Source organism: Phodopus roborovskii, unplaced genomic scaffold (assembly GCF_943737965.1).
Source record: "Phodopus roborovskii unplaced genomic scaffold, PHOROB, whole genome shotgun sequence".
Taxonomy (NCBI): Eukaryota; Metazoa; Chordata; class Mammalia; order Rodentia; family Cricetidae; genus Phodopus; species Phodopus roborovskii.
In genome coordinates this window covers 18,370,001-18,397,096 of record NW_026125295.1, presented here as the reverse complement: position 1 = coordinate 18,397,096, position 27,096 = coordinate 18,370,001, and the positions used below count along the sequence as shown (strand labels likewise).

Here is a 27,096-nt window from a genome sequence, read left to right as displayed (position 1 = left end):
TGCTATCATTTGTTATTTACAATACATTAATACCACTAGTCATTTCATGTTACATTGTTATTTAAAGTATCACTTAATCCCCACAAATAACTAGAGTGGGTAATATCTTGATGGTAATACTTAGATGATTCAGATCCTTTTTCAAGGTCATGTGGGTGAAGCATTTGTTGCTGAGCCGGAGAACATGAGTCCTGAGTCCCCCATGTGGTGGAAGGGAATGAGTCCAGTTCCACAAATTATCCTGATAAGTCCTCCCCCCCCACACACACAGAAGAAATAAATGTAAATTTAATATATAATAAAATGTTCCAGGCAGTGGTGGCACACGTCTTTAATCCTAGCACTAGGGAAAACAAAACAAAACAAAAAACAACAAAAAATATATATCATAAAATGTTTTCCCAGAGTGCTAGACATACATTACTGTCACCTTAAAGTCTGCCTTCTTAATTGTGTACAAGGCCTTGAGTTGGGTCCTCAGCAATAAAAAGATTAGATTTATAAGATTATTTCTCTGTTTAGTTACTCTTTTTTTTTTTTTTTTTTTTTTTTTTTTTATTGTTTTGTTTTTCAAGACAGAGTTTCTCTGTGTAACAGCCCTGGCTGTTCCAGAACTCTTGTAGACCAGGCTGACCTCGAACTCACAGAGATCTGCCTGCCAAGTGCTGGGATTAAAGTTGTCTGCCACCGCTGCCTGGCTTATTCTTGGGTTGTTAAGATTCTTTTTAGTGTATGCATATGAGATCCATGATGGAGGCATATCTCCTAGAGCCATATACTTCATACACTACTATTAATAGAGTAATTAGGCCATGCATTCATTCTCAAAGCAGGCAAAGTTAAACCATGTTTGTAATTAAAGGCCAGTTATCCTTCTGAGGTTTATTAACTTACTATGGGACAGAAGGGCACTTTGTGTAATCTTTTTTTCTCAGATCTTAGAATGTAACAATTCTAGATGTGACTCTGAATTTTTCTTTTCATGTAGGAAGTATTTTGTTCTTAATTTTTGTTAGGGTTCATTCTAGTAATGATGGTTTGGGACATATGGAAATAAAATGTCATTTCTGAAGTTTTTAAAAGATGGAAGTAAAAAAATTATGTTAAATTGGCTTAAACATTCACCTTCATAATTAAAATCCCTATGTGCATATTTCTTCAATGCATCATGCTCAGCTCTTTGACTTGATGTTTTTGTTTAAATCAACTAGAAAAAAAATTGCAGGAAAGATAAATTTATAGGAATGAGTTGGCTCAGAGCCTTAAGGAATTTGCTCAAATCATGTTCTTAATTACACCAGCTGAAAATAAGCATGCAAGCCTGGATGCTCTGAGTTTACAGTGCATTACAGTTTATTTTTATAATTATTCACATTTACAAGAAGTCACCCTTTTACTGAGAAGTATCTGCAAGTTAGAAATACCTCTGCCACCAACCAAGCCTGATGGCCAGAGTTCAGTCCTGGGACTCACAAGGTGAAAGAGAACTGAGTCCCTCACAATGTCCTCTAACCTCCACAAATGTTGTATGACACTTGTGTGTATGTACACACACACACACACACACACACACACACACACACACACACACACACAATGAAAATCTTTCAACAAGATGTGCACCAAAATTAAGATGTCGAAGTGGTCTAATTCATTTGAGTCCTCAACCCTCCTTCAGGTTTCTACTGAAACATGGCAGTGCTGTGGGACTATAAACAGATGCTTAAAAATACGTTTCAGGCTGAGAACATAGCTAAGTGGGTCAGGTACTTGCTGTGTGTTGGGTGGGGGTGCTGGAATTTGGATCCCTCACACCTTAAGTAAAAGCTGTGAGTGGTGATGTCCAGTACTATGTCTGTGTGGAGTGGGCAATGACAAGTAGATTCCAGGGGTTTGATAGCTGCCAGTATGAATGTACATGCATTAATTTCAGAATATATTTTATTCCTTACATAACTCAAGATGTATGTAAAGTGTCTTATTTACACATAGTGGATATTGGTTTCTTTTAAATTTGTTTGTGTTGAATATGTTAATCCAAAGCAAATCTTTTCTTTGTTTGCAGATATACCTTTGTGGTTTTAGTGGCAGAAAGCTAGATAAGCTAAGAAGGCTTATTAACAGTGGTGGTGGAGTTCGATTTAATCAACTTAATGAAGATGTAACTCATGTAATTGTGGGAGATTATGAGGATGACCTGAAGCAGTTTTGGAACAAATCATCCCACAGGTCCTGTCAGTCTTTAATTCAAACCACTTTGCACTGGAATGATCTGGGTTGTATTTGCATGTCTGTGCAACTGTGGGAATGCGTGCAAGAGGGGTAATGATCTTTCCTCCCTCACTTACACTGGAGCTTATCTGTGCTTCTTCTGTAGGCCTCATGTAGTGGGAGCAAAGTGGTTGCTGGAGTGTTTTAGTAAGGGATTCATGCTCCCTGAAGAGCCATATGTCCACACTAACTACCAGCCAGCTGCAATTCCAGTTTCAGATCAGCCTGAAAACCAGACAACTGTCTTGGAAAAGAACAGCATATTCTCTAAGAAAGATTTTACTCCTAATGAGAAGTTCCAGCAAACTGATGAGGATCTGCTCTCTCAGTATGTAAATAATGACTCCACATTAGGTAAGGAATAGTTGATTAGCATTTACAGTTAGCAAGCAATGTAAGCACGCATGACATCTGCCAAGTATTCTGTGAATTTTGTTTTTACTGATTTGGTTTTTCGAGACAGGGTTCCTCTTCCGAGCCCTGCTGTCCTGGAACTCACTCTGTAGACCAGGCTAGTCTTGAACTCAGAGATCCACCCGAGTCTGCCTCCCAGGTGCTAGAACTAAAGGTTTGTGTCAGCACCACATAGCTTCTATGAATTTTTTTATTTCCAAAAAGTTTTAGATTTGTAACTTTTTCTAACCAAGCACCTTCATAGGCCAGAGATGAGATTCTTGTGGAGCTAGAGTTACAGACATTTGTGACTAAGTGGATGCTGGGTCCTTTGTAAGAGCTATATATATGCATTTAACCACTAAGCCATCTCTCTGGCATCTGTGTGTTAATTGTAATAGCATAAGCTTGTAACAAATGCCCTATCCCTGGGATACGGGAAGTTTTTCATGCTGTCTCAGCATATGGTTTTGTCAGTGTGGTAAGATAGATTACCAACAGAGTTAGGACTAACCTTTTTTCTTTTTAAAGTTTATTGTGAAATATTTGATAAAAAGAATATTGTGATAAAAGATCACATTGTCTATTTATATAGGAAAGTAGAGAATTACCACTGTGCCAAGAGTCTCCTGTGAAATCCATCCCGGCCAGTTTCTTTATAGTTTGTGTCATGTGTGGGTACTTTGAATTTTGTATCTAGGTTGTTTACTTGTTTCTTTATTATATTGCTGAGGTGTGACCCAGACATCGGCTCTATCGTTGAGGCAGTCAGCGACGAACTGGGAGACAGCTAGGGGAATCAAAGGGCAAGGGAGGAGAAGGATAACAGCAAGTCCATATTCTGATCAAGCTGCCAAATTTTATTTTCTCAGGGGAGGCTTATATAGGACTATAGGTAGGATATGAGCAGGGTTTGCAAATGGGCAGGATGAAAGAGTCAGTAGAAGGAATGCCCTGAACTAATCTTTAACTGGCTGTAAAACTGCAGCAGGAGGAATATCCTGAGCTATTCTTTAACTGGCTGTAAAGCTACAACAGGAAGAATATCCTGAGCTATTATTTAACTGGTTGTAAAACCGCAAGCCTGTATCTAGGAATGCTCTGCTGAACATTCTGCGTACTTCTTAAGAGGCAGTAATTTTCTGTCTCAGAGGCCTGAGGTAGTGAGAATGGTGATGGTCTCTAACACTTATTTTTAGTTTTATGGCCTAGTCTGGCCTTGCACTTCCTCCATAGGGCAGGCAGGTAAGCCTGTAATATCAGCTGCTCGGAGGGCTGAGACAGTTGATGTTACAGGCCTTGTTCCCCTATGCTGACTGTATCTAGTTCAAAATACATAAAGTATATTTTGTAGTTCTCTGTTACTCCTGTGACATACACAGTTTTCAGTTCTTACAGAATCATAATTGCTTAATTGTGGGAAACAAAGATTGTTTTCCTAATTTTATTTAGTGGCACTTACCTATATATACTTCAAGCATTCAAGAGGCATAGGCAGGAGGATCTTAAGGCCAGCCTGGCCTAAATAGCAAACTCCAGGACAGCCAGGACTAGATAGAGAGAGACCGTGTCTTAAAACAATACAAAACAAAACAAAAAACAACTATTAAAAAGACATGTTATTCAGGTAAAAATTGGGTTTCTGCTTTTAGTTTCATACTTAGAACAAATGACAGTTGTGTTTTCAATTGAAGATGGGATGAATACATATCCTCCTTTTACTGTATATATTTAAGCCTAGGTTTTATAAGTATAAAATATCAGACTCTTATGTTACATTACTGCCTTTGCTGGGAAATCGCTATGTAGCTTTGGTTAGTTTGGAAACTGCTTTGTAAACCAATTTGGCCTGGAACTCACAGAGATCCACCTGCTTCTGTTTCCCCAGTGTCCGGATCAAAACTGTGCATTACCACACCCTGTGGAAACAAACTCTTCAATCTAGTCATTGTCAGATAGAGAAACCTGCCTTTTTCTTTTGCAGTGGAGGCTAAGCCATCTGAATCTGTAGAGCTTGAAGTTGGGCCTTGCAGTGATTCTACTCAAGTTGAGCCCTGTGATGAGTCCACTCACATTTCTGTGCAAGAGGAAGACCAGTCTTCAGTCAGCCATTGCCTCCTGGATGGCTCAGCAGTTCCTGAAGAAGGCTTATTTAGCCAAAAGAGCTTCCTTGTGTTGGGTTTTAGTATTGAAAATGAATGTAATGTTGTAAACATCATAAGACAACATGCTGGAAAGATTGTGTCCCTTTCCAGCAGAATTGTTGCTGACTTTGCTGTGGTTCCGCTGCTCGGGTGTGAAGTTGAGGCAACTGTGGGAGAAGTTGTTACAAATACGTGGCTGGTAAGAATCATTTGACAGTCGAAGTCCAATACTGAAGGACTGAAGGTCTTAATGTTCACTATTGAAGCAATTCAGTTAGCCTAGCAGGGTGGCCCAGAGGGTAACATCACTTGCTGTTTGAGCCCCAGACCCCATGGTGGAAAGAGAGAATGTGTAAAAGTTGTCTTCTGACTTCTATGCCCTCACTTTTCTTCTCCCTCTCCTCATGTGTGTTCTTTCCCATGCAAATGTACGTACTTTGTCATGTGTGTATTTGCAAGCACACACAATAACACAGTTTTAAAAAGTTTAAAGATCTTCAGCTTGTTGGTCCTCATCCTGTAGCTCCAGCTCTGGTGATCTGACACTTCCTTCTGACCTCCGCAGGCACTGCACTCACACGTATAGACACACACTATTAAAAATAAAATGTCTCGTAAAGAATTTTAAAATTGGTACTTGGACCTAAGGCTGATGTAGAAGTTGCTGTGTCAGCAGTGCCCATTATCAGGAGGTTGTTGTTGCCCATCTTACCTCACACTGTTCATCTTTCCTGACAGCCAGTGAACAATGGGTCCTTTTTAATTTTGTTTATTTTTATGTGTATTGTGTTCTACCCAGAAGAGGGCTCCAGAACTCATATATATGGTTGTGAGCCACTGTATGGAGCTGGGAATTGAACTCAGGACCTCTGGAAGAATAGCTAGTGCTCTTAACCTCTGAGCCATCTCTCCAGCCCCAACGTGGACTTTTTAATGTCCTAAGATTGAAGAGAAAAATGTTAAACTAATATTGATATAGATGAAATTTAAAGTGACTTCCAGTTGCTATAGTAATCATCTTACTGATTTAATATGCAAATAAAAAGAATTGATGTCTGCATATTTTTTGAATATCATTTGGAATATACTGAGAATGAATATGGTCAAGTCTGTTAATGAGCAATTCCTTTTTCTTTAAACAAAAATTGGTAGGATTGTAACTTGAACCGTCTTAGCCACTTATTTCTTACAGTAACTTTATTGCTTTTGTTTTTCAAAGGTTACATGTATAGATTACCAGACACTAGTTGATCCCAAGTCCAATCCCCTCTTCACACCAGTGCCAGTAATGTCGGGAATGACTCCTTTGAAGGACTGTGTTATTTCCTTCAGTCAGTGTGTTGGAGCAGAGAGAGATTCCTTGGTATTCCTAGCAAATCATCTTGGAGCAAGGTATGTAATACTTTCAGTATATCTAAGGTGGGACGGGGACACACACACAGACACACACAACACACACGGTGTTAGACATCAAGCTGAGGGCTTTGCACACGCTAAGCAAGGGCTCTCCTATAGCATTCTTAACCACATTTATTTTTATTTTTTTACTTACTGGAAAGTGTTGTAACTACAATTGGTCAGGGTTTTATTTGTATGTGTGGTTGATGGGTACGTATTGTGTCTTTAATGGCTCTGGGAAGCAGAAGTGTGTATACTATACTAGATGAATGTATGGCAAACTTTTAAGGCTATAGACACTTTTTCCTCCCCTGGCCTAGTCACGGTGGAAAGGAATAATTAATGATGACATGTGGGCTGTTATTGAATTGTGCTTGTCTTAGCATTGTGCCTTTCAATGTGTTATATTTCCTCCTCTTCATCCTCCTCCTCTTTTCTGCACCTTTCTTCTTTTTAATGTTCATCCAGCTTCTCTTGTTTTCAACTAGAAATGCAAATGGAGCACTTGGCAAGGAACACTTTGGAAATGAAGGAATTTAAAAAGTTACCTACAAAATCCTTCAGTAGCTCAGCCTCCCTAATTGGTCATTACATAATAGCAATTGAGTATCAGTATATCAATAATCAATACATATCAGTTAACCAACTTTTGGTTTTTTGAAACAAGGTTTCTCTGTATTGCTTTGGAGCCTGTTCTGGAACTAACTCTGTAAACCAGGCTGGCCTTGAACTTACAGAGATTCGCCTGCCTCTGCCTCCCTAGTGCTGGGATTAAAGGCATGCATCATCAACACCTGGCCTAACTTCATTTTTAATGGGAAATATTTTTAGATTAAGAGTAAGAGCATAATGCTTTCAGATGACATACTCAGAACATTCTGAGAGGAAATGATAGTCAAAGGTAGAAGTAAATACAGACAAAAAGGAGGTTGTAGTTTTACTATCAGGCAGGTTTGACTTCAAGTCAAAAGGCATTAAACAAGAAAAAGAGTCCTATGTATAAAGAGTGCACCCATGGGAAGTAAAATGTCAGTGTACCAAGTTGAGCCATCTCCTAGGACAGTGGTTCTCAACCTTCAGTGCTACAGCCCTTTATGTGGTAACCCCAAACTGTAAAATTATTTTTGCTGCTACTTCATAGTTGTAATTTTGCTATTGTTGTGAATCATAATGTAAATATTTTTGGAGATAGGGGTTTGTCAATTGGATTGTGCCCCACTGCTTGAGAACCACTGTCCTAGGAGACCAACAGGAAGAAAATCAACAAACATAGAAACTTGGAGCAATGCCACCCACATTGGTGGATCTTTCAACTTTTCCTAACCTCCCTGAAACTCCCTCATTCTCATAGACAAGTTCTGATGTTTGTCACTGGTGATTCTAGATCCCATCAAATCAAGATCAGCTCTCAACATGCCACATGGGTTAGTGTGTTACTGCTAAATATGGGCTGGAAAATTGCCAGTTTCAAATGCTGGGCTCAGTTTCTGCCCCACATTCCCTTAATTTACTTCACTCTTGACTAAGGCACTTAGTTTCCTTTTTCCCCTTGACTGCAAAATGCTGAGATTTATAAAAAGTGAGATAATTCAGATTATTATGAAAATGCTTAGGGAAGTTAGTAAAAAGATCATGGATCTATACTATTCCTGTGCTCCTGAAATTGTTCCATACCTCCCTTTGGTAGGAAAGGACAGGTTGGTGAAATTAGTAATTGAAATTGTAAAAGAAACTTTGTTTTTAATTTGTAGGCTAATTTATATGTGATCATTTGCTTTCCTTTCCATGCAATTTTAGTGTTCAAGAATTCTTTGTTCGCAAATCCAGTGCAAAAAAAGGTATGCTCGCCAGTACACATCTTATAGTGAAAGAACCATTTGGCTCCAAATATGAAGCTGCAAAGAAGTGGAGTTTGCCAGCAGTCACTATCTCATGGCTCTTAGAAACTGCTAGAATGGGAAAGAGAGCAGATGAATGCCATTTTCTGGTTGACAGTGCACCTAAACAAGGTTAGAACTCTTTATTTTTATGTATTTTACAACTTGGTGGTTTCTGAAATAAGAATGTTCCAGGACTTGCTTTGAAAAGTTTCTTATTTCTGCTGTTTATGGCAAGTCCTGTAAGTCTTTCTTGTGTATCAGTGACGTCCAGATGATGTGTGCTCTTAGCACAGATGCTTCTGTGCTGTCACTATGATCTGAAAGCTAGTGAGTGCACACTCAGGGTCTCAGTGTTGAAGTGAGTTGTGAGTATCTATCCCTCTTAGTGTTGATTCCTATTGTGGCTCACACTAGCACGATGTGTAGCTAATGTGCTCTTGTTGCTTTTGTTTGTTTGTTTTTCATGTTCTTATTTTTGTTTTTTTGAGACAGGGTTTCTCTGTGGTTTTGGAGCCTGTCCTGAAACTAGCTTGGTAGACTAGGCTGGCCTCGAACTCACAGAGATTCACCTGCTTCTGCCTTCCAAGTGCTGGGATTAAAGGTGTGTGCCACCAATGCCCGGCTTTTGTGTATTCCCTCAAGATGATTTAATACTTGCCTACTCTCTTAGTTACTTTTCCATTGCTATAATGAGACACCATCACCAAAAGTAGCTTGGGGTGGAAAGCATTTCATTTTACAACTTGTAATCCATCATCCAGGAAAGTTGGGGCAGGAACCTGAATGCAGGAGCTGATGCAAAGACCATGGGTGAGTGCTGCTTACTGGCTTGCTCCTCATGCCTTACTCAGCCTGTTTACTTGTGCCATCAGGGACCCACAGTAAACTGGGCCCTCCCAGTCATCAATCAAGAAAATGACTTCCTGTAAGCCAGCATGGTAGACATATTCTCAGTTGAGGTTCCCACGTCCCAGGGACTCTGGCCTATGCCTAGTTGACATAAAACCAGCCAGCCCAGCTATCTTCCTTTTATCTTCAGTTAGAATGTCCATTCCTCTGGGACAGATACCTTCTTTGACTCAGCAGGTACAATCCTATTTCTTGCACTCTTTTTTTCCTTCCAGGATTGTCCTTGCTTAGAGAAGCTGGTTTGCTTTCCTTTCTCCTCCAAACTATACACGTCTTGTGAATTCTTTTTGTTGTCTAGCAATGGGCCTGGCATGAAGTAGTCAAATATGTTTTAATGTTGAACAGAAGCGGAAGGCAGAGATGGGAGGGCACAAGTAGTCTCTGTGGTAGTTGCTGGGCAGAGTGCAGTGGCCAGGCACCACCTTGGGAACTCCTCAGCACTGCTACCTACTAACCTAGACACACTGGACTTGTTTGATTGTCACAGTAATTGGAATTTTCTTATTATTGTGTCTTGACAGTGTTGACAAACTTTTTTTGTAAATGGGTTTATATTTATTTGTTTCAGTTAATATGTGTGTGTGTTCAATTCAGTACATATATTTGTGTTTTATTTGTATTTGTATATGTGATATATGCATGTGCATACCTGTAATCAGAGGTCAACATTGTGTGTCTTCCTTTATCATGCTCCACTTTGGTTTTAGAGATGGGGCGTCTCACTGAACTTGGAGCTCACTGATGAGGTGAACTTCAGGGATCTGGCTGCCTCCACCACCAGTACTGCAATTACAGGTGTACACTACAGCTCCCAGCTTTCATGTGTGTACTGGGGACCTGAACTCAGGTCTTTGTTTTTGCAAAGTAAGCACTTTACCCACTGAGTCATCTCTTCAGTCCTCGACATATATTTTAATATATCGTCTGGAAGGAGGGATTTGTAGTGTACATCTAAACCCCAACATTTGTGAGGCTAAGGCAGGAGGTTTACCCTTCAGTGGCCTGTGCTCTGTATTCATACAAAGATGGCTTCAAGTGTAACCCAAAATTAACTGTTTGTGTGTTTGTTTGGTTTGCTTTGGTTTTTCAAGGGTTTCTTTGTGTAACAGCTCTGACTGTCCTGAAACTTTCCTTGTAGACCAGGCTAACTTTGAACTCACAGAGATCTGCCTGCCTCTGCCTCCCAAGTGCTAGGATTAAAGGAGTGCACCACCACCACCACCGCCCACCTTTTTTTAAACCCTGATTGTGGGGTTCTCTTTGAAGATGCCAATGTTTTGTTGCAATGTCAACAGGTTAGCCACAACTGCAAGAATATAGAGACCTGTCTCAAAAAATAAGTTCATCTGCTTTGCTTCTTGGAAAATAGGAGTGTAACTTTATGGTTTAAAGTATATTAAAACAATATGTGGAACCTAACAAAATATAAAAATGTCACTTTGCTTTATTTGAAAGAAAAAGCTGAAATTAGTGGCTTATTTGTTTCTTTTCGTTTTCAATCTGTAGAACAAGTATTAGAAACTAAGCTACCAAATGGAGTGAATCCAAATCCAGACTCTCCAGCACACCCTGACCCACATCTGGACATGCACAGAAAAGTGGCTGTTACACCTTTGGATATGAAGCGCTTTCAGAGTAAAGCTTTCCATGCTGTCCTATCACAGCACTGTAAGCAGGGTTCCGTCTCTTCAGCAGCAGGACAGCCACCTACGAGGGAGCCCTCCTTGCACCTGGACACACCATCAAAGTTTCTGTCCAAGGACAAACTTTTCAAGCCATCTTTTGATGTGACGGTAAGGCTTGAAGGAAATGGTGCTGATGCTAATGGTCTTATTGTGCATCACCACGTGTTTGTAATAGAAAGTCTTCCAAAGATGTTGGTAAATAGTTGGTAAAAATTGCTCAGAACTGAGGTAATAACTGTGGCCACATACAATGTGAAGTTAGGGCTTTGGGTTCAAGTCCCAGATAGCTACATGAACACAGCTCTAGGAAGATCATTTAATTCTGAACATCACTTTAAAATGAAATATACAGTAAAATGGTTTTGTGAGCTTTAAAATAGAAGACATGTTGCATGTCTTTAATCCCCTTAATCTTTTATTGTTGGTTGGTTTTAAATCATTCTGACTTTCACTATAAAGCAACCATGCTTCAGTTCATGGACATACCCTTGCTGGGGAATATTCTTGTTTTTCATTTTAAGTTACTGTATACTGATGTGTTTTACAGTCTTGACTCTGTGTGTTTGGAATGTTCACTGTCATTTTTGAAGCCTCCGTCATCTTTGGTAGGATCATTTTGTTTGGTAGATTCCTTAGAGTGGGCATGAGTACATTATTTCTTGGGTTTGAATATTGAGAACTTTTGTGGCACTGATTCTTTAACATACTGCTTGAATCAACTTTTCTAGCCTGCAGTTTTCCCTTGAGTTTCCTGAGCATGCTGCTGTACTATACCATGTATGTCTGTGTCTATATTTTCCAATAATTTTTAAAATTTTAATTATAATACTTAACAACTTTTCTTCTACCCTCTAGTCCCTCCTGTCTTTCTTGCTGTAGGCTTTTTTTTTTTTTTTTAAGATTTATTAATTATGTAAATAGGGTTCTGCCTGCATATATGCCTGTAGGCCAGAAGAGGGCATCAGATTTCATTACAGATGGTTGTGAGCTATCTGTGGCTGCTGGGAATTGAACTCAGGACCTTTGGAAGTGCTCTTAATTACTGAGCCATCTCTCCAGCCCCCATCTTGTGTTTCTTCCTTCCAACCCCTTCCATGTTCCCCCCTCAGTCCTTCTCAAATTGATGGCCTCTTTTTATTTACACACACATACAAATACACACAGACATTTTACATATAAATACAACCTGCTGAGTACTTTAGTATTGCCTGTGTGTATATAATTTCAGGGCTGACCACTTGATGTTGGATTATCAGTTAAGGGACTCATCTCTGGGAAGAATTATATCTCCCTCTCCCAGCAGTCAGTTGCGTGTAGTTATTTGTCTAGGAGTGGGACCCCTATTAGGATATCTGTTTATGTTGTGGTTTTTAGGTTTAATAATGTTAGGCAGCCTTGTTGCTGAAGTATCATGGTTGTAGCTTCCGTACTGTTTCTAGGAGACTCATCCCACATCAGACTTCTTTCTTCATCCTCTGACTCTTACAGTCTTTACTCCTCTTTTCTACTAGGTTTCCTGAGCTGTGGGACTTGGTACACAAGGATCATGTGATCCCTGTATTTTTTTTGACCAGTTTTAGTTTTCTGTAAAGGTCTCCCTCTATCTGTTGCATGAGAACATTTTTTGATGAGGATTTCTGTGGGCATAAGGTTAAATAATTTGAAGGCAGTTAGGGATTTTGCTGTTCTAATAAAGTGGTTGTAACAGGTTATTCTCTTAAGATCCACGTCCTGAGGTAATTGGTTAGATTTCTAGTACCAGGGATTACTCTCCTGTTAAGTGGGCCTTAAGTCCAGCCAGCTAGACAGTTGTTGGATACTGCCAAGATACAAGTGCACCTGTTGCATCTTTAGGGATATCTTATATGCCGGTCATTGCTGTGGCTCCTAGGCATCACAGCTGGGTAGGACTATTAATAGCTTCCCTCCCGTGTGAACTTACACAGCACTTTCTGATACCATGAAAGCTAGACCTCAGAAGGGAGGCTTGACATCAGATCCAGCTCACACCTTTTGAGCCCTGTGAATTGTGTAGTCTTCAGCAATAGGGACTTAACGTCAACCTCTGGGAGGCAATCCAGGGCAATAACAATAGCGCATGGTGTGTGTTTTTTGTAGTCTTGCTAATTTCAGTAACCTGAACTCTTAAAAAATCTCCTTTTATTCTGGTATGTTCCAGATGGCTTGTAAAGTTAGTTGTATCATTGTGCTAGTTAAAAGATTACTAACCAAAATAATTCATTTGTTGGCATAGTTTAAATTTTGTTGTATATATAAATTCCTATGCAGATTCAAAAGAGAATGAGCAAGCCACCTAAGTGGTAGTAGCTTTCCTTCAAGAGGCCTATGGGAGGCTTGGGAAGAGGATGTGCTTTATGTTTTTTTGGCTTTTTTTTTTTTTTTTTTTTTTCTTCTGTTGTTTTATTAAGAAAGAAACACGAATTAGCCCAACTGCTTACTTGAATCATAAAAGTAACATGATTTCAGTGTGAATAAGTTGTAATATACAGTGTATATAGGCATCATATAGAGCATGAGTGCCTGGCCCACAAAACAAGACTATTTTAATACCTTAAAGTCTGTTTGTTTTGTTTTTTCTTTAAAATTGTTTATGAAAAATATTTTCAAGTTCAGATTAACACCTTGAATGCTCAACATCAGTAAGTATATTAAACACCAGAACTCTGTCGATAGAGCATTGTATAAACTGTAACTTTGCTTTTCATTTTGTTTGTTTGAGTCAGGGTCTTATATAGCTCAGATTGGCCTCAATGTCAGTATGTGGTCAAGGATGATCCATCTGTCTCCATCCATCTCCTGAGTGGTGTGGTGTTGATCACTATGCTTGATGATGTGTGTGATGCTGGAGAATGTGTCAAGGTCTCTGTGCATGTAGGTGCACTCTCCCACCCAAGCTGTGCAAAGCATAAACATTGTGTTGATCAGTTGCCATTGTGAAGTTAGCTGATAACTAGCTAGTAAATCCCTACTCTGTAGCTCTATGCTTAGTTCCATCTGTAGCTGAGGTTTTTCCACTCATTTCCTTCTCTCTAGCATTTCTGGATTTCTGGATATAGTTTCAAAGGTTTCTGGAATTGTCAAAGCCTAGAGTTAATGTGGCAGGTAGTAAATCCTCTCCATTGACTGTCCATTTCTCTAGCTTGCATCTTTTACTTGGCTTCGGTGTTTACCAAGTTTCTGAATTCACATTCTTGACGTCATTCACATCTTTTGTGATCTTTCCTTTTTGAGCTGTGTCACTTTTCATTATCCACTTTTATAGAAGAAGGGCTGTTTTTTAAGAACTTAGTTTTGAACATGTGTATCTTTGTGTTCTGTCATGCAGTCCTTGTTATCAACATAGGGCTTCATGAGAGTGGCTTCCTCCATGGTAGTCTGCAGAGATCCCAGATGAGAGACATCTGTCTGTTCTAGAGCTGTCACCACCCACTGCTGTGAAGTTAGACCTTTCCTCAGTGCTCAGGAACACCTGTCTGTAAAAGGTTTTAGCAAACTCTGGTGCAGTTCTGGTTGGCTTCCATCTCTGTTGGTTGTTTGGGGGAAGGAACCAGTCCCTGCATGGAGCTCTCTATGTCTAGTTCTTGGCCTTTCCTCCCTCAGAGCATGTATATTATACCTTTGAAGATTTTGCTCTTGGCTCATTCTGACCGCTTCTCCCTTCCCCACTAAACACACACATACATACACAGGGTTTCATTGTGTACCCCTGACTGTCCTGGAATTCTCTCTGTAGACTAAGCTGGCCTTGAACTCACAGAGATCCACCACCTCTGCCTCCCAAGGGATGCAATTAAAGGTGTGTTCCTCTCTCCATCTGCCAGTTTCAGTCTGACTTTTATCTATTCTTAAAATTAGTTTCTTTCTTGGCCATCCTTGCTTATTTGTTTCCTTCTATATTTATTCTGGTTTAGAGTCCTTTATATAATTGCAGTTTCAACTCTTAAGTAAATGTGGCATACAATATTGAAAAGGTAAGTAAGCTTAATGGTTTTGTTTATCTGTTTTTAAAGTCATTTTTGTGTGTGTGGTTGTTTTACCATATATGTCTGCACCACGTGAATACCTGATAACCACGAAAACCAGAGGATGACAGGTCCCCTGGAACTGATTACAGACAGTTGTGAACCACCTGTGGGTGCCGGGGAATTGATTCCGTGTCCTCCAGAAGGGCATCCAGTGCTCTTAACTGCTGAGCCATCTCTCTAGCTCTTATTCAATGCTTGGTGAAGAATACAGAACTTTTTCTTTATAATATAAAAATATAAATTACAGTTCATTCTTTTTTGTTTGTTTTTTGAGATGGAGTTTCTCTGTAGTTTGGAACCTGTCCTGGAAACTAACTCTGTAGACCAGGCTGGCCTCAAACTCCCAGAGATCCGCCTGTCCCTGCCTCCCAAGTGCTGGGATTAAAGCCATTTGCCACCACTGCCCAGCCATGGGCAGGGAGGAAAAGAAGTCAACGATGTAATCTTTTTTCTTTTCCTCCCTTCTTTCTCTCTTTCCCTCTTACGTACCCTTCTTCATCTTTTGTTGTTTCTTTTTCCTATCCTTAAACACAGGATGCTCTTGCAGCCTTGGAAACCCCAAGAGCTACTACCCAGAAGAGGAAACTGAGCTCACCACTCTCTGAAGTCATTGTCAGAAATCTGAAAGTTGCTTTGGCAAATAGTTCCCGAAGCACCAGCACTCTTTCTGCCAGTCCTCAGCCAAAGGGTACCCATTTGGAAGAGGTAAACTTGATTTGCTTATTAAGTGGGAAATACACTAATGCATGTCAGAGAATCATGATTGATCTGTTTCTTTATTCTCCATGTACAGGAAGAGGGTCCCAAACCACTTGATGAAGTTGTGGTGTGTGTGAGTAAAAAGCTCAGTAAGAAGCAGAGTGAACTAAATGGGCTTGCAGCCTCACTGGGAGCAGAGTACAGGTAGGCACAACTTTATGTTGGTGGTGCCAGCTACATCTCAGAGGGAGCCAAAAGCCTTTTGTTCCTTTACAAGGAAGCCTTGGTTTTGCCTGCCGAGTACAGTGTCTGATAAAACCTCTCCAATTTAATTTAACAAAGTCTTTGAAAATGTTCCCCACAGTAATAATTCATTCTTATATTTTACACAGCACATATTTGTGAAGCTGTATTGTGTTAGTATTCTGGAAACTTGTGATCCATGAATGTGCAGCAAAGAGTTCTTACCCTCACAGAGTTCAGTTAGTACATCTGGGACTGACTGAATTTATATCTTAGTGATTTTCTGTGAGTAGTACCGACTACTGTAGTAAGCACTCCTAGAGTAAGATGGCAATTTTAAACGTTTTAGTTTGTTTCAAATTAAAAAAAAAAAAAAAGTATCTTGGTAGGGCATGGTGATCTACTCCCATTAATCCCACCACTTGAGAGACAGGGGCAGGTCAATCTCTGAGAGGGTGTACATAGTGAGTTCTAGGATAGCCAGGGCTATATAATGAGATCCTATCTCCAGTGTTTTCTTAAGGAGCATAGTGTCAGGCTGTGGTAGATAGAGTTCTTGCCTAGCATACACAGAGACCTGGGCTCAGTTCTCAACACAGAGTCACAAAGGTAGTTTGTGATGGAGCAAATAAACAGGGTGGTGGCCAGTGACTGGTCAGTGAATTTCAGTGCCTTAAGTTTTATTAATTTGAAAATACCTTTTATTATAATTAAAAAGTGATATGCAGTGTAAAGAAAGTAGAATTTTTAAAAGTGTGAAGAAGATAGTAATATTTTTAAAATATCCTTCTAATATCTTCCTACATTGTGTTCCTGAAAATGGAGTATTAACATTTGTCAGGATGCAAACCTGGTATTTTACTATTGCCTATCCCCTAGTTTTGAGTTTTGTGTGTCAGAATATTCTATTTCGAGTGGACTGGTATTTTCCTTAGTTATTCCTTTTGCCATATCTGGTTGTTTCAGGTGGAGTTTTGATGAGTCAGTGACTCATTTCATTTATCAGGGTCGGGCAAATGATAGTAATCGAGAATATAAATCTGCAAAAGAAAGAGGGGTGCATATTGTTTCCGAGCATTGGCTTTTAGAGGTAAGCAGTGCCTTTTCCTTCCCCTCCTGATTGATTGAAAATGTACAAACATTTCATAGTACTTGCATTCAGTGAATGCAAGAAAATGTGCCCTTGGTTAGCTGTGTGGTAGCATGGCACTAACTGTCCTCTTGATAGCGGGGAAATAAAAAGAGATGCCAGAAAGGTTCCGATCCTACTGCCCCCTTCTGGGACACACCCCACGGGGCCTGTCGGACATGATGTGGACTGTGCTTACAACATGGGGATCTTTGGGGACTCCCAAGATGTGAGCTGTACATAGGCCATGCTGGGAGCATTGTATTTCTTTAGCCTCAGAACTTAAGGTCTTTATTGCTTAAATATTTACCAAATTTTAAGTGAATACTTTTATTCTGATTCCTTTCTCTTACTGAAAATTATATGAAGAGTGAGTAAAATAAATGGCTTGGAAGGTAAAGGCTCTAACCACCAGGCATGACAAATAAATTTGATTCCTGGGACCCACACAGTGGAAAGACAGAACCAGCTCCCACAAGGTATCCCCAGACTTCCGCACTCCACATGTGCACCAACCCAGCTCTCCCCCACAGTATAAATAGATAGAAGTGTAATTTTAAAATTATATGAAAACAAAAGATGCAAAGATATGTATTTGGGGAGAGTTGATTTAGCATGTTGATGGACTTTATAGCTGTGCTTCTTTTCTTGGTACTCCCTAGAGTGGTTGATTCATGCTTTGCTAGATGCAGAGGCTGAATTAGAATTTATACTGTAGTGGGCAGTGCATTTCAAAAGTGAGGGCGATTTGTTATATTTTATTTGTTTAATTTATTACTATGTGGCAGGGCATCGGTGGCACATGCCTTTAATCCCAGCATTCAGAAGGCTGAGGAAGGTTGATCTCTGTGAGTTCATTCGAGGCCAGCCTGGTCTACAGAGCTAGTTCCAGGACAAGCTCCAAAGCAGTTCAGAGAAACCCTGCCTCAATAAAACAAAACAAAATATTACTATGTATGCATGGGTATGTGGGGAAGTCATTGCATTCCTTTCCACTTTTATATGGTTCCAAAGATTAAATTTAGGTCACGAGATAAATAGGGCAAGAACATTTACTGGCTAAGTCATTTCCCAGGCCCCAGTTGGTTACTTACATGATAGAGTTGTTCACTATAAACTGCTTTCTAAAACTTGCACTTGTATTTCAGTGTGCTCAAGAGTATAAGCATCTTCCTGAATCTCTTTATCCACACACTTACAATCCCAAAATGAGCCTGGACATCAGTACAGTACAAGATGGCTGGCTCTGTAATAGCCGGGTACCCTCTGCAGTTCCTGCATCTAAGGACGATGAGGTTGGTAGTGTGGATATTATGTCCCCCTAAGCTGAAAACAGACCTTTAGGAAATATGCAGTGACTTTGTTTGAGATATTACAATTTTTGTCTTTGAGTAGCCAGATCATTTGTCTGTAGAAGAAAATGAGACAAACAGCATGGTCATGGATAACAAAGAATCAGGACTATTGAATGGGAATGGAAGAAATGACTGCAAAGGGGGTAAGACACTTCCTCACTTTTTGCCTCCAAGTTGCCTTTGTTTAATCCTGGCTGTCCTTGAACCCAGAGATCCACCTGCTTGTCTGTGCTTTCTGAGTGCTGGAATTAAAGGCCTGTGCCACCACACCCAGCTTCACTTTTTACTTTTGAGAACATTGGTTTTGACTTAGAGCCCCAGCTTTATTTGCCACTAATAAGAAAGCTGGGTTGGCCTTCTAGCTTTGAAGCAAGACACTGACTTCTCTCTAGTTAACCAGCCCTGGAGAGGCATCTCCTTGTAGTGTGGGTCAGCTGTTAAGTGCAGCCGTCTGCAGCTTCATGTCAGTGATAAGCTATGTCTCACTGGAGTAGCACTTTGAATTTCATCCAAGAACTTTCCCTTTGAATTCCAAGCTTAACTGCATAAGAGGCACGGCCTTTGACCTAAGTTAGCTTTCTCGTGCATGCCTTTCTCATTCAACTTAGTCATTGCTAGCTTTACTTTAGAGGTAGATAGAGGTGTGTGACTATTTTTTTCACTTGAACGCTTAAGCCATTGTAGGGTATTAAGTGAACTAATTTTAATATTGTTGTTTCTTGGGGATTAAGGAAGTCCCAAGGAGAGAGATGGGGAATAGCCAGTCAGAGCGCACAAACATCATTTAAGTGTGCTCTTTGTACAAGTGTGGTTCACAAAGTAGCAACATCTATGGTTTCCAGAGTCTTCAGTTTGTTAAGAAAAAGCAATGTTTGAATGTTTTGTTTTCTGTTGTTATAAAACAATGCCTGGAGCTGGGTAATATATAAGGAAAGGAGACATTTTTAGCTCAAAATAGACTTAGGGGATGAAATATAAACTTGATCCATTTGGACTCTGGTGAAGACCTGGCTACATCCCATCAAGGCAGGAACGTTTCTCAGAAAGGGAAAGAATGCAAGTGGTGTCTGTCATTACATGGAAAGACTGGAAGCAAGTTAGACAGGGCTTTATTCTTGTCATAGTGGCTCACAACAGAACTAGCCAGAGTTCCCTGGACACTGCATTAACCCATTCTGGGGCAGTGTTCCTAGTGATCCAGCCAGCTTACCTTGGGCCTCATCTCTTAAGGGTTCTAACCACTACACCTTGCCACCCACCAAGCTTCAACCCACACATGTTAGCCATAGAATAGTATTTGTGAAGCATGTGTCTGTGCCAGGATCTGCTTCAGTCATCTTAGTTTTAATTGTTGTAGTATGCAGCATGTGGACTGCCCTTCTTTAGTTTGCTGTCTCTTGTTAATCAACATTGACAAGATATTTTGAACTTTTATTTGTTCTGTCCTACTAGAACTTTCCTTCTTACCTATTCCATTCTGTTCATTCCAAAAATACTTGGTATCTATCTGTGTCTTATCTATAATGGAAAGGAAAGATAAAAATGTTGTGATCGGTGTGTGCAAAGATTAGTCAAAGTTTAGTTAGTGCTTTACAGCAGTAATCCCAAAACTTGACTCTGAAGCAAGAGGGGAGTTCAAGGCCAGCCTAGGCTGTGTGGCAAGACCTTGTATCCCAAAGCAAACAAACAAGTAGAGCTATTGAAGACAGTCAGGTACATGCCAGTGACTGTATGAATCTCAGGGTAGTTCGCACAACGAGAAAGGGTCAGAAGCAAGCAGGGAGCTCTTCAAAGGGACTGATCAAGTATTCCTCCAAGGGAGTCCTCGTTATTTTAGATACAGTCTCAAGGCAGCCTTCATGTTTTGTGACATCTCTAGCATTACATTCCTATGTAAGTATTAAGTAAATGTCAACAAATTTTGTTGTTCAACCAGATTTAGACAAAATAATGTAAGATGACTGATGAGAGATGTTTATAACAGGATATGGTGATGCAAGTAACCTTGGCACTCTAGAGATGGCAGCAGAAGGATCACAAGTGGGAGGTCAGCCTGACTATACACTGGGAGCCTTGCTTCAAAACCTGCAAGGGGGAGGGAGAGGGGACAGATGTCTCTTGATTGATATTGACTCCTATATGTGTTTCAAGCTCTGACACAGGCCTTGGAGATGAGAGAAAACTTCCAGAAGCAATTGCAAGAGATCATGTCAGCAACCTGCATCGTGAAGATGCAGGCGCAGAGGAATTGCCTGTCAAGAAGCAGTTGCAACAGTGCCTCTTCAACTCCTGACAGCGCACGCTCTGCTCGGAGCGGACGAAGTCGAGTCCTGGAGGCACTCAGGTTTGTGCTTGTTGGGCGGGCATGGATTGGGAGCATGAAAACTCCTCACTGAGGCTAGGTTAATTTTCTTATAATTATTATTTTAAAAGAAAGCAGCAGTTTAGAACATTAAAACCAGTGAAGGCGTTTACACTGGGGCTTTATTTAACTCAAATAGTATGTGTTATATCCCATCGTCATCTTTGGTTTCATCCTCTGCTGACTGGATGCTCCCCTGTCTTCTTGCTTAGCAGTTGTACAATTCTTACTTTGAGGTTTATGATTTTAGGATCCACTTTTCCATTTGAAGTACACTCAGTGGGCAGTCAATCCTCTCTGTTGCTTAGTGTTAACACTAAACACTAAGGGTGTACATGGTACTTATAACAGTTTTAAAAATATAATATTAATGTGTGGATGTGTGTGATGTGTATGCATGGTGGTACACACCCATAATCTAGCACATAGAAGCTGGCCTTTACTACAGAGCAAGTAGAGGCCACGCTGGGGTACATACCTATCTTTAAAAGAAAATTTAAAATGCAATTATTAAACCCAATAACTATGGTTTTCCCAAACATTACTATGTTTCTCTGACTCAAAGAATTAAAAAAAAAATCCCACTTTTAAATGCAGCAGTTTTTAGAATTTAGAAACAAAAGTGATTTTTAAAAATAAACATATATAGACAGTCACTTTAAATTTCCAGTAGAGGGGCCTGGGGAGGTGGCTCTGTTAAGACCACTAGCTATTCTTCCAGAAGACCTGGGTTTAGTTCCCAGCACCCACATGGCAGCACATAATTGCCTGTAACTCCACCTCCAGGGGATCTGACATTAGCATACAAACATACATGCAGGCAAAATACCAATGCACATAAAATAAAAATGAAATAGAGCCAGGCAGTGGTGGCGCATGCCTTTAATCCCAGGGGCAAGCAGATCTCTTGAGTTTGAAGCCAGCCTGGTTTAAGATCAAGTTCTAGGACAGTGAGGGCTACACAGAGAAACCCTGGTTCAAAAAACCAAAAATAAATAAGTAAATGAAAGCAAAGATGACAGATAATTTTTTAAAATTTCTAGTAGAAATATTTTAAAAATAATTAGTTGGATGTATTAGTGCATGCTATGCTGGCTAGGTTTTTGTAACCTTCACACAAGCTAGGAGCATCTAGGAAGATAAAACCTCATTTAAGAAAATGCAAAAAAAAAAAAAAAACAAAGAAGCTGGCCATTGATGATGCATGCTTTTGATCCCAGCACTTGGAAGGCAGAGGCAGGTGGATCTCTGAAGTTCGAGGCCAGCCTAGTCTACCAAGCTAGTTCCAGGACAGGCTCCAAAGCTACAGAGAAACCCTGTCTCCAAAAAAAAAAAAAGAAAAAGAAAAGAAAAGAAAATGCCTCCCTCCCATGGCTATGTGGTAAATGTGTGGAATATCTTAATTAATGACTGACTGGGAGAGCCCAGCCCACTATGTGGTACTTTACTAGGCAGGTGGTCCTGGGCCATATAAGAAAGCAATCTGAGCAAGCCGTGGAAAGCAAACCATTAAGTAGCACTCTTCTCTGATTGATCACTTCTTTAGTTCTTGACCCCAGGTTCTTGTTTGAGTTCCTACCCTGACCTCTCTTAGTGATGGGGCTGGAGCTGTAAGCTAAATAAACCCTTTTACTGGCCAAGTTGCTTTTGGTCATGGCGTCTTATCACAGCAGTGTAATGCAAACTAGGATGCATGCTTATAATCTTAGCACTTGAGAGGTAGAAGCTGGAGGGTTACCTCAAGTTTAAAGATGCACTCTTCCATAAAGAGACCCTATACCCCCCCCCCCGAAAAAAAAGTCTTAGATTGATTTATTCAACAAATATTATGAATCTATACTGCTCACAGATTTTATGCCCTCGGATTCAATAGTGACTTATTTAAAATTGTCTTTTTATTCCTTAGGCAGTCTCGACAGATAGTGCCTGATATCAACACAGAGCCCTCCCAGAACGAGCAGATCATTTGGGATGATCCGACAGCAAGGGAGGAGAGAGCAAGGCTCGCCAGCAACTTGCAGTGGCCTAGCTACCCTACACAGTTTTCTGAACTTCAGGTTGATGTTAAAAAACTGGATGATTCTCCTTCTCAAGAGCCTGTGTACCATTCAGAAATTGCTGAGCAGGGTAATAAGAACTACCTGTTTGGGCCTGGTGGTGGTGGCACACGCCTTTAATCCCAGCACTTGGGAGGCAGAGGCAGGAGGATCTCTGTGAGCTCGAGGCCAGCCTGATTTACAGAGCCAGCAGAGCCAGTTCCAGGACAGCTAAGGCTGTTACACAGAGAAATCCTGTCTAGAAAAACCAAAAACAAAACAAAACACCCTGTTTGTACTATATGCATGTTGATATCTTAAAGATATTGTGGCTACCTGTATTGTACATACAAATGACAAATGTTTAGTACTGTATCAGTCAATTGAAAACTTTCTTTGATCTTCAAGTTTAGTGCTGTATAACTCAACTGAAAACTGTTTTTTATCTTCAAATGTAGAAATTTAGGATTAGCCATTCTACAGACATGGCTCACACAGCAGTTCTTTCTTTCCAGTCTTTCTGTTAGGTAGTGTTTGTTTTTTTCCCTGTAACTCACTTTTATTTAACTCTCTGAATTCCACCCAGCTTATCCTTTGTCTGTTCTTTTGCTTTTGTGAGCTTTTCTAAGTTCCTTTTGTTTGTTTGTTCACACTGGTATCTTCCTGTGCTGGATGAAAGGAAGGGGTGTATAAAACCCAGATAACACGTGCATTTATTTTTAACTTGGAGAAGTTGGCTGCTCTCTTCTTCATTCATGTATTGCAGGTCTTAAACCTGAGATTCTCTTGTCTCGGGCTCCAGGTTGCAGGTGTTACAGGCAGACACCACCATACTTCGTCTCAGCCTTTGTATACTTCTGTATTGCAGAGTTCGTGGTTTGTTTTATTTTGACCAAGACAAATGAGAATACTCTCTAGAATTTGTTCTAAATTACATTTGTACACTATCACACTGTATTTTTTATTTCACTCTCAGCCTTGTGTGTGACTGAAGCCCCAGAACACCCAATCCCTGAAGAACCAGAAACTCCAGCAACAGATAAGCATCCAGTCCCTGTGCCACAAGCTCCCAGCATTGCTTTCCCCTTGGCCAAGCCTCCCGTAGCTCCACAGACTATGGACAAGGTTTGTTAATCCTTGCTATGGTGATGGCAGCTTTGAGTGTTGTTCTCATGCTGGAGTAGGAATTCGTTCTCTGTTTTAGACTCGTCACTACTGAAAACTAAATTTCTTTGGTTGAAATACAATTTATATATTTGTGCCATAGAAGAATGACTAAAATGTCACTATGAAATAGCTGTACTGAAAATAGTTTTAATATTAATTTTTCAAATATAACTGTTGCATTCTAGATCGAAACAGTGGAGGAGAGTCATGAAAAACTTAAGCAATATGTGTTCCAGATGTCGTCTCTGAATTCTCAAGAGCGGATTGATTACTGTCACCTGATTAAAAAACTTGGTACCAGTATTTCACATTTGTTTAAATTTTTTTTTCTTTTGGCATTTTAATTTAAAACATACCCTTATTACAACTGTATTACTAGAATACAAATGCAGTTGTTTATCATGTGTAATGGGAGAGAAAAGAACATGGGTAACTTATTTAAGTCCACACATTGAGTCAGCATTAGGATTTTGATTTTACAAAGATCTAATCTACATCTAAAATTACTATTGTCATGTGACCTAAGAATTTACAGATTTAGCTGAGCCTGGTGACATGAGCCTCCCAGCATTTAGGATTCCTTTTAGTAACATTACCCTTATCCCTAGCTATTAGACTTTTCCTCTTGACACCTGGGAGAGGCGAGCTAAAAGACCTAATGTAGACAGACTGCCCTAGGAACAGGACTGAGCCACCTGGGTCACACACCACACTGCCTAGTAGCCATATGTTGGGAACTAAGAAGAAATAGGTGAAATTACCTTTAAAAACATTTTTTTTTTTTTTTTTTAGTATATGAAAACTGATACTCAGCATTTAATCAGTATAAAGTACCAGTGAAATGTTTTTACAGGCATTTTGGTTTTTTATTCCTTTGAAACAGCCACCTCAATCTGCACTACTTTTTTTGTTGTTGTTTAATAGCTCAATAAAGTCAACATAGTTACTGTGAGGCCTTGATCTCACAGCTTGGCATAGCAAAAGAAAACACTCAGAAATGACAGAGCTAAGCATTGGTGATTCTAGCAGCTGGGAGACTGAAACAGGATTTAAAGTTTGAGGTCAGACTGGGCTGCACAGTGAGACCCTGTTTGAAATAAAGGAGTAGGTGATGGAACGATAGTTCTGGGTTAAAAGCACTGGTAAAGGACTAGGGTTCTAGTCCCAGCACCCACATGGTGTCTCACAACCACCTTGTAATTCCAGTTCTAGGGGATCCAATGCCCTCTTCTGGCCTCCATGGGTACTGTATGTCTCACTCAGCTATGAATGCAGACAAAACATCCGTACACATAAATAGTAAAAAAGTAGGTTTGTTTTTGTTTTTTGTTTTTTGTTTTTTTTTTTTTTTTTTAAGTAAAGAATAGGACTGAGGATAGTGTGGCTTAGTATAGAGTACTTGGTGCATGCATATGAAACCCTGAATTTCAAGGGTTCATGAGTCAGCACTGGAATTTTGAGTTTTATAAAACCTTAATCTACATTTCAAATCACTAGGACTTAATGTGCTAAAGGCAGAGATGAGGGGTGATAATTTGAAGTGAACATTATTTTTACATGCCTATATGTCAACATTTTTCATTTAGGCTGTTCATTTTATATAAGTAATTTTAAGCACAGTTGAAATGACTTAGTTTTCTAGAAAGATGGTAAGAAACCTAGTAGAGGCTTTTCCTGTGTACTCACAAAATGTTTTCTCTCCACAAGGTGGGTCAGTGATTGAGAAACAGTGCTCAGACCCCAACTGCACACACATGGTTGTGGGCTATCCCTTGCGAAATGAGAAGTACTTAGCCTCCATGGCAGCTGGCAAGTGGGTACTTCATCGCTCCTACCTGGAAGCTTGCAGGACAGCTGGGTGCTTTGTGCAGGTGTGTATTCACATTCCTAGGAAGCTTGTTTCTTGTATAAATGTCTCAAGAGATCCCTGCTCATACACTTTCCATGCATATAATGCAAATGACCACATGTAGCCAGATAGATAACACCAACTGTGTATATAACAAAACAGAGTTTACAGGTCAGGTTGCTTTATTCACATTTCTTTCTTATGTTTTTGGTTGTGAGCCTAGCCTTTAACGGCTGAGCCATCTCTCCGGGCCTCACATTCCTTTTTCTTAAATGTTTTGTTTGGCATACAAAAATGAACTTCATTATGGCCTACTAAATTTTTGTTATCTAATTTGTCAGCATTTTTTATTGAAATGATGTTCTCTTAACATGAGACAATTTCAAGATCTCTCATTGTAAGCCTTTTTCTTACTGTTAGCTCATTATCACAAACAGGCCAGCACAGAATCTATGCTGTCGTTTCCTGAAGCTTCCAATCTGAGTTCCTTGGGAATTGTCTCAGTTCATGGCTCCTCTGACCGAGGTCCCATGAAGCCAGATACCCTGACTATTACTCAGTTGCCAAAATAAAGCTGTCTGGCCAAGGGGTTTGACTCTGGGAAATAAATTTCTGGTTTTAATTAAAAGCCAGCTGTACTTGATTCTGAACATAAAACTGAATGAATCTGTATTTCCTGTGTGTTCACAAAATGTTTAGTGTTCTCTATAACAATTGAACATACAGCTTTGATCTTATAGACTGAAGGCTTCTTAGAGCCAGAAACCTGTGCCTAACACTGTACTATGTTCACTGGGCTGCTTTTCTAGGAAGAAGACTATGAATGGGGAAGTAGCTCCATCCTGGATGCTCTCACTGACGTCACTGAGCACCAACAAAAACTAGCGCTTGCAGCAATGAGGTGGAGGAAAAGAATCCAGCAAAGACAAGAGTCAGGCATTGTTGAGGTATGAATATATATAATTATATGATGACTATATAGATACTGCAAATAGGATTCAGTATTATGACTTGTTTTATTTAAAGAGAATATGCTTGACCAAGTAATTCTAAGCATCTTTTATTTCTTGATTGCTATGTTTATTGTTCATTCTATGTTGAGCTCAAATTTTAGCTGTAGTTGTGCAAGTGTGGCCATGTGCTTGGAGGATGTCTGAATTCCAGGACATCCAAGGCTCTGTAGAGAGATCCTGTCTCAAAAAACAGAGTATTGTGATATACAGTAAGTCATGGGTCTTCTAAAATTAACTTGTCTTTTCAGGGTGTAGCATACATTGAATAGGGAAATCATGTCCTTTTTAAAAATTGCCAATTGAAAGCTAGCATTCCTTTAATTAAATCTAGGCAACAAATCACAATACTATTAATAGTTATGATTTATATCACTAAAAATCAGGTTTTATTTTTTTTAGCTAGCATACAAGATCATGAGTTTTGCAAAGAATTTTCATGCATATGTATTATTGTGCTTTGTCTGTCTTTACCCTCTTACTTTCCTCTCCCACCCATTCCTCCCTGTCTTGCTGGTCC

The 27,096-nt window shown here is 39.8% G+C and overlaps 1 protein-coding gene across 2 annotated transcripts in view; it reads left to right on the top strand.

The window, feature by feature from the left end:
• Topbp1 (DNA topoisomerase II binding protein 1) overlaps positions 1 to 27,096 on the top strand; it is a 46,982-nt gene that overhangs the window by 12,599 nt on the left and 7,287 nt on the right. Inside the window, exons 9-26 of one of the 2 annotated variants that reach the window (XM_051206067.1) lie at positions 2,066 to 2,229; positions 2,378 to 2,625; positions 4,649 to 5,007; positions 6,028 to 6,200; positions 8,004 to 8,215; positions 10,502 to 10,788; positions 15,261 to 15,431; positions 15,520 to 15,629; positions 16,635 to 16,758; positions 17,946 to 18,092; positions 18,193 to 18,295; positions 20,137 to 20,199; positions 20,304 to 20,496; positions 22,421 to 22,641; positions 23,527 to 23,675; positions 23,903 to 24,011; positions 25,425 to 25,588; positions 26,376 to 26,513. In XM_051206067.1, the coding sequence (XP_051062024.1) occupies positions 2,066 to 2,229; positions 2,378 to 2,625; positions 4,649 to 5,007; positions 6,028 to 6,200; positions 8,004 to 8,215; positions 10,502 to 10,788; positions 15,261 to 15,431; positions 15,520 to 15,629; positions 16,635 to 16,758; positions 17,946 to 18,092; positions 18,193 to 18,295; positions 20,137 to 20,199; positions 20,304 to 20,496; positions 22,421 to 22,641; positions 23,527 to 23,675; positions 23,903 to 24,011; positions 25,425 to 25,588; positions 26,376 to 26,513 (3,135 nt within the window). The remainder of the gene's footprint in view (positions 1 to 2,065; positions 2,230 to 2,377; positions 2,626 to 4,648; positions 5,008 to 6,027; positions 6,201 to 8,003; positions 8,216 to 10,501; positions 10,789 to 15,260; positions 15,432 to 15,519; positions 15,630 to 16,634; positions 16,759 to 17,945; positions 18,093 to 18,192; positions 18,296 to 20,136; positions 20,200 to 20,303; positions 20,497 to 22,420; positions 22,642 to 23,526; positions 23,676 to 23,902; positions 24,012 to 25,424; positions 25,589 to 26,375; positions 26,514 to 27,096) is intronic. The other variant, XM_051206075.1, reaches the window with a different exon arrangement.